At 35.4% G+C, this 8,418-nt stretch overlaps 1 protein-coding gene across 1 annotated transcript; it reads left to right on the top strand.

Annotated features, from left to right (window-relative positions):
* LOC109822200 (glutaredoxin-C1-like) lies at nt 7,082–7,450 on the top strand. Its single transcript, XM_020388367.1, has one exon. The coding sequence runs from the start codon at nt 7,088–7,090 to the stop codon at nt 7,397–7,399; it is 312 nt and encodes a 103-aa protein (XP_020243956.1). The 5' UTR covers nt 7,082–7,087; the 3' UTR covers nt 7,400–7,450.

The following is an 8,418-nucleotide window of genomic DNA, read 5'->3' as shown; positions in this document are numbered from 1 at the left end:
CACACACACACACACACACACACACACACACACACACACTCAATATTCAATTCAAGGGAAATTTACCCAAGACTCTTTCTCTCTTACTTTAACATGGTATCAGAGCTTGGTTTAGGGTTTCCTAAATAATAAATTTTGTCTAAATAAATAAAATTTTCCCTTCTAAGTCGCCGATCTTAGTCGCCGCAGGAGCCGCTACCACTATCGCAGATCTCGGTGGAGATCTGCTCAATCCCGCAATCTCTGTCGTTGAAAATATGATTGGCCGCCTTGATCTCTGTCCCCAAATTATCATCGCGATTTTTCGACACGATCTCCGCTAATTAAGAGCGATTTAATTGGAGATTTTGTTGAAATATATATATATATATATATATATATATATATATATATTATATATAATATATTATATATATATATTATTAATAGTTGTATTAGGTAGGGGATTTTCTTCTATGACGGCCTATGTGGACATCCCCATCATCACTGATAAAATAGGAGAGGTGTGTGAGTTGGTGGGATTTGTGTACTAGCTTTATGGGATGGTAAAGACTGTGTACATAGGCGACAAAGAGGGCAATCTCTTCCATATGACAAGGATACCCCATTAATCAATTATAATATATATATATAATATATTTTATATATAATATAATATATTATATATATATATATATATATATATAATATATAATAATATTATATATTATATATAAATATATGAGACTTAATGGTATGGCGCTTGTCATAGGAGGGAATTTCTCCATTTTTTTTTTTTTTTTTTTTTTTATTTTTTTATGTGCTTTTTTTTTATTTTATTGGGTTTTTTTGTTGGGGTTTGGTTTTTTTTTTTTGATTTTTTGTTGAAATTTTGAATTTTTTTTTTGGGGGGGGAGGGGGACGCCTCTAAAATCACATGATGAGCGATATTGTGGCTGAATCCGCCTCCGTTGAACTTGATTCTACATAATTCTAAAACCCCAACACACTACAGTTGGGTGAATCCCGTCGTACGTTTGGCCCTTCATGCCACTCTATCAATTTTTAACGGTTTTGAAATGAATAGAACTTTTCACATGGCCGATGGGGGAAGGTCAAACGACGACGGATTCACCCAAAGCTTGGTGTGTTTGGGGTTTTAGAATATGTAGATCAGTTCAATAGAGGCGGATCATCGCACAATGATCATCATTCTAGTGATCTTGGGGTCAAGGGGACATCCTCTCCTATGACGGATATTATCTTCTCATCGTCATCTTCCTTCCTCTCCTCTTCTCTCACTATATAACTCTACTCATCATATCACTATCTATACCTTTATATATAATCCTATAGTATCACTATATAATATATTCATATACTACTATATAATCACTATATTTATATATATATTATATATGGGTATGCTTGATACCAAGCACAAAAAAAGTTGTGCTTGGTATGAGGTGTCAATACCCCTCACCCTTCAAAATGTGGGAACAAATTCAGCATGGGTAGTGAGTGGATGAGGATGTGACAGATCACGTACCAAACACAAAACTTTATGCTTGGTACGAAGTATACTTATTATATATATATATTATAGTATATATATATTATATATATATATATATAATATATATAATATATATATATTATATATATATATATATTATAGGTATGTTTGTGCAGCAGCAAAAAATTATGCTTAGGCAGTGAGGTGTCAAATACCCCACACTCGTTCAAATGTGTGAACAAATTCAGAAGGACATGGGTAGTGAATGGATGAGGAGTGAGCACATTATAAGCAAGCACAAAATTTATGCTTGGTACCAAGCATACGCTCATATTTCTCATATATATATATATATAATATTATATATATATATATATATATATATATATATCATATTATATAATATTATATATATATATATATATATATTATAATAATATATATATATATAGGGTATTCTTGTACCAGTACAAAGTTATGGCTTGGTAGTGAGGCTTTCAAATACCCTCCATCATTCAAATGTGGGAACATTTTCACATGGGTAGTGAGTGATGAGGATATGACACATCAACTACCAAGCAGCAAAATTTGTGCTTGTACCAAGCCATACTCATATTTTTCATATATTATTAATATATATATATGATATATATATATATAATATATTATATATATATTATATATACTATTATATATAACCTTCGGTTCTATTTTAAACTTCGGTTCCATTGCCAACCTTCGTTTTTGATTTAAAACGCTTCGGTTCATCTGAACCTTCAGGTTTTTTTGTTCCAATGATTATTCAATCTTGAACTTCGGTTTGTTGTTATGGCTCCTTAGAGAAAATTCCTAAATCACCACTTCTCCTCAATGATCAAAATGACTGGATAGGGTGGTCCACCATTGTCACTAATGCCTTGTGAGGCGGTGGTTTGCTTGATCATCTCACCAATACGAGACCAGTTCCACTGTCCATCAGCACTGTTGCTTCATCTAGTACTATTACATATGACAGTGGTGATGTGACTGCTCGTGCTCTCTATGTCAAGGAGAGTTCATACTTACAGTTGTAAGAATTTTGTATCATGGATTATCTCACTTGTTGTGTTGGCTCCGGTCTCATTGTCAAAATTAGTTTACTTCCCTCTGCTCGGGCCATGTGGACTCACCTTGCTTAGCATTTCACTGAGTGTCTGGTGCACGGGAGGCATATTCTGCAACGTGTTGCTCTACAATGCAAAGGTAGTTCCTGTCTACAGTCTTATTTTGGACAAATGCAATCTTTTGGACAGATTACGTTCCATGTTTCCTGGACGTGATTCCACATATGAAGACCAGCTAGCCTGGTACAAGCGGCATGATGTGCATTAACTGTTTCAGTCCCTTCCTGAATATTCAACTATGACTGGTCAACTACTTCATTAGCCTTCATTTTTGACTTTGGCCTCAGTTATGGGAGCTCTCACTGCTTATGATTCCCGACAGCAGATAGCACAACTTAATTTATCAACAGACGCTCCTACCTCTTTATTCGAGACTGCTCTGTCTGTACTTGTCACTGCTCCTGTTATGAATCATACTTCTCAACAGGCACCCTCTCCACATGCTCGATCTAAGCTCTCTTGCAAATATTGCAAGAAGAAAGGGCACCGCATTGAGACATGCTTCAAGTTTCATCCTGAGTTACGTTCCTCAGGTATTGATTGTGGTCGGTGACCCCTTCAGTCTTAACTCTCTCGTACACCAAGATTTCTGGCCAATGCTATACCTTCTACCACTTCAGACTCTACTATTCAATCTATTGAAGGTTTTCGCCGACAACTTAATGCTTTTCAGTATATCACCTCTACATGCACTGCACAACTCTCTGGTATGCATTTTGTTGGTTCTTCAGCTAACCCTTTGGTCTTTGGTATGAATGATCTCTGGATTTTTAACCCTGCCAAACTGTATCATAAAATCAACTAATGAATTATTCTTCAAAACAAATTTCTTGAAGAATGCATGTCCACTTTATGCTCATTGACTACTTGATATGTCTGCTGAGAAAATGTGATTAACATATACAAGAATCCATCTTGACCGAAGTTTATATTGGTCTTACAACCACTTGTTTCCTTCTAACCCACTTTTCTTAATCAGACTTTCCCATTGTAAATCAAATTCTTCTGGAGTCTCTGATTTCCAAATACAAGCCGAGAACTCACTTTTATAAATACTATACTTCACTGCATCAATTTTCTTAGAAAACTTCATTAATATATGCTAACTACAATACATGTCAAAAGAATTAAATAAAGTGTTAAAAAGAAAGGCTATGTATATAAATATTTTCAATAATATATACAAACTATAATACCTGTGAAAAGTATTTGGAAGAACAAGAGAGAATGCCTTAGTCATAGCTAGATCTTGATCGGTAATAATCATCTTCGGAGCACCACCAGGCATACTTTCCAAAAATTGATTAAATAACCATACAAAATCATCAACGCTCTCATGATTTAATAATCCACAAGAAAAAATAATTGTTTGACCATGATTGTTAACCCCCATTATTGGTGCAAATATAAGGCCATAGCGATTAGTGTTATAAGTAGTATCAAAGATTACAACATCACCGAAAAATTTGTAAGCCCGCCTTGATCTTGCATCAGACCAAAAACAACGAGTAATCTTTTGTTCCTCATCTGCCACAATTTGAAAAGTAAATGAGGGATTCTTTCTTTGTTCCAATTTTAAATACTCATAAATTATTTCACCATCATGCCCCTTCAAAACAGCATGGATATCCCTTTCATGATTATACAAATCTCTTTGAGTGCACCCAATATTTTTTATACCTCCAGATTGTACCCAAGAAAACTGAATTGTTGATGCTGAGGTATATTCACCATGGGTAACTGTTTAGTTAGAGACTTTGTTATGGCTGAAACGTTACGATGGGACCTTAAAAGATGAACCTTTGATGGTGTTGATAGTGAGTGGCTGTGCTCCTCATTAAAAACAGTAACAATGTATTTTCCGGAGTTTGATTTTAAAACTGTAATTTTGGCAGTACAATCTTCAGCTAAGCTTCCTTAACGTCTTTTCTTTCCAACATCTGTGATTTTAGAGATTTTCCTTGTTTAAAACAAACATACCCCTTCCTTCTTATTTCACAACTTCCCGGCTCTTTCTGAGTAGTCTAAGACCTTACACTAAACCCAGCTGCTTTAGCATAAATATTGTAGAATGTCATAACATTATCTATTGTGTCAAATTCTTGCCTCCTTTTTGGCCTCAACTCATCTGATACTTGAAGAGTATATATCAAATCATCGTCGTCCAAGTTTACTTCATTAGCTTCAGTGCCCAAGTTATCCATTTCTCACAAAAATTGTAATTGACCTATATAAAATACATATAATATCAAATTTCATAAATTCGGTATATTTACAGATTAAGATGCAACAAGTATTCTGCAATTAACCATGTTAAAAATTTATGCAGATTAAGATGCAGCAAGTATTGCATACTAACAGAGTTCTTTTCATTCTTGGAGCAGTTTCACTGTAGATATGTTCATTGACACAGTTTGCTATTTTTTGCAGATCTCTTCTACTGTGGATCCATCTGATTATACACTTAACAAGAACACTGATTATACAAAAGCATCCCCTAAAGATAAATCTGAACTTTGGAAACCCTTAAATTGTCTAGTAGAGGTAGCAAACAGAACAAAAGTTGCAAACAGAACAAAAGTTGTTAAGTCCAGTTCACAGAGTTCGGATATCAAGGAAGAGCAAATAAATGGTGCGGATAGTAAAGTTGTTCTGGATAAAGTTAAGGTCATAGAACATCCAAGTAAGCCCAAAATTCAGGAAGATAATAATAACAGTACCTATACATCTTTAGTAAAGGTGAGAGCTCAAAGACTTAAACGCAAGAGAAAGAGAGATCCGTACCTGAGTTGGGGGATCTCGAGAGAGAGCTCGAGGGAGATCGGCCGCGATCGGCGATGATGGGGGTCTCGCGGTCACCGGAGTTGGGGGAGGTTGGTGGCTTGATGGAGGAGGAGAAATGGGCACGTCGAGATCCGGTGATGGAGATGTCGCAGTCGGCGGTGATAGGGTTGTCCAGAGTCAGTGGCGGTCAGTGATGGGGATGTCGAAAGCGGGGGCTTTCAATGACGTTAGTCGGTGGTGGTGATGCTGATGTCGCCGCCGGCGGTGATGGGGCCGGCGCTTTCGTCGGTGGGGGAAGTCTGTTCCGAATAAGTCGCGGTCGGCGGTGACGGGGATGGATTTAGGGAAGTCGGTGAAGTGGATTTGATTTTGGGGGAATGAGAAGAGAGAGTGAGGTCACGAGAAGGATTTAACAGTGCTTTCGGTGACTTTTTTCAAAAAAGCCCCCGCTTTCAATCCCCAAGTACGGTCACAAGCTCGTACTCATTTGTCGGAGGATTTTTTCAAAAAAAAACATCTTTACTCGCTACAGTAGACTAGAGATTCGCATGACTTATTCTGCACTTATACTTTGCCCCTCTTATCTTTTCTGGAAAAATCTTATATCACATCATAATCTGTACGGATACACGCAGCAAATAGTTTACTAGAGCCCTCGCCGGCCACATCCATTCTTATTCCCATGCAACTTACGCCAGGAATCTTGTGGATCCCACATCTCAATGGACAATGGTGGCTCCCTTTGATGATTTATTTGTTCATATTTTATTCATAAAGGTCACATCCGCATACATTTCTCGTTATATCGACAGCGACTCTTTTTGGGCCGGAACCTTATCGATTTTTGAAAAAATTGTTTTAAACTCATTATATGTGAAAATTAAATGTGGATTGTCAAATATCACGTTAAAGAAACCTAGCATACCAAAAATTTAAAGTTATTGTGAGTGTTGAAAATTATAAGTTCATATTTTAATGCAATTTTTTTTTTTTATTAGTACCTCTCATGCTTGTATATAAGGATTCTACATATTTCAGTATAATGCGGAGAAACCCCCAATTCTATATATTCATAGGTGTAATATATAGCCTCTAGACTCTACAGATATAAAAGGACATAACGATAATTATGTTTATGTATCAACGGCTCTATGTGCTAAGAAAAAATATACAAATTAATTAATAAAAATTAATCCCTTATGGATAGTGTACAATTAATTTGTAGAGATTATTTTTCGGAGAGAACAATATTTGGAGAAAATATAACGTCTACATAGACTGATTGGCGCCCAATAGGTCATCCTTACAATCCTTGATATGCGACATTCTTAAAAGTCCCCGCAATATTAAAACTAAAGTAGCTGATTATATATAGAATGACCGTATTGAGAGTGCAAATATTTCAAAAGGATATATTTAACGCTTTAAACCTTTTCTTTGTCCTTGACACAAAGAATCACCGACAAACTTCCATAATAAAATAACCAAAAGATATATCAATAAAAATGTTTCATTCCTGTATCTCTAATTTAAAATATTGCAAGCCAACACGCTTCTTCTGAGGCTATATAAACCCCTTGCATGGAGCTCAAACTCAATATCCCACCACAGTCACTTATAACAATACTAGTAATTAAACACCACTATGGATACTGTGATGAGACTAGCATCCCAAAAGGCAGTGGTGATCTTTAGTATGAGCTCATGTTGCATGAGCCACACCGTGAAAACTCTCTTCCGTGATCTCGGAGTCAATCCGGCAATCTATGAGCTCGATGAGGAGCCCATGGGGAAAGAGATGGAAGCGATGCTCAGCAGAATACTTAGCCACAGGCGACCGGTTCCAGTTGTCTTCATTGGAGGGAAGTTGATTGGATCGACAGAGAAAGTTATGTCTTTACATCTTGCAGGAAGTTTGGTCCCAATGCTGCATGATGCAGGCGCGCTTTGGCTCTGATCCTCTATTAGATATGAATATGGTTGTGACTGTAACATTTATTTAGTTTGAGTACTTTTTTTTTGTACTGTTTGAGTAGGAGTGAATGAAATATTTTCACAACAGGTGTACGTTGCATTGATATTATGTTGCGTGTGGCACTTAGATATGTATGTGTAAACATTAATTTGCCTTTTGATTTGTTGCAAGAAGTACAATATATATGTTGACTTAAGGAGTTATACTTACCAATGAAAATCAGTTGTTAGTACAGTCAAGTGTTTTTTATCTTTCTTTGAAAGGTCACCACATATTCGTTCAGGATAAGATGTCGATATATAACTTCATTTGATCGTAAGGTAAAAGTTTGCTATATATAATATATACACAAAAGAAAGTTAAAAGACCATCTACCAAAGTAGGCTAAAACCACTCACTGAATAAATCAATAGCTATTAATAAAGTATCTGCACTATTTTTTTTATAGTGGATAGAGTCCAAATTTGTTAAGAAATGAGGTAAAATGGGGGTTATTAATTTTTCATTTTATTAATTCAAAATTTTAAATTTTTTGAGTTGTTATCCCTTAAAAATAGGAGATATACGTGATTCATATCCCTCTACTAAGCTGTGTCAAGTGTTTCTTCTACCAAATATTGTTGTTTTTAGTTTTACTATTAACTTGGTATATTATATTCATCAAATGATATAAACAAGCTTATAGTAATCAGAGAACAAGAGGAAAAAGATTCAAAGTCGATCTTTTAAATATTTTTTGACATGTCCTTGAGAAGTTATTCCTGTAAAAAAAACCATGTGTAAAATACAAGGAAATTATATGCATGGAGAGTGAGCTAAATGCCTCGATGAATATTCTCGATTGTCAAATCATTCCCCTAAATTGTCTACATATTATAGTTACGGTATATATCCACATCAGATACATATCAAACAAGACATTTACTGTTGTTTTCTATGTTAGATCTACATCATAAAACTTGAGATCTAAAACCATATAGCCATGATTAATTCAAAGAGAT

The sequence above is a fragment of the Asparagus officinalis genome, chromosome 8 (genome assembly GCF_001876935.1).
Source record: "Asparagus officinalis chromosome 8, Aspof.V1, whole genome shotgun sequence".
Taxonomy (NCBI): domain Eukaryota; kingdom Viridiplantae; phylum Streptophyta; class Magnoliopsida; order Asparagales; family Asparagaceae; genus Asparagus; species Asparagus officinalis.
The sequence above is the reverse complement of the archived record's forward strand: the minus strand, read 5'-3'. Positions and strand labels throughout refer to the sequence as shown.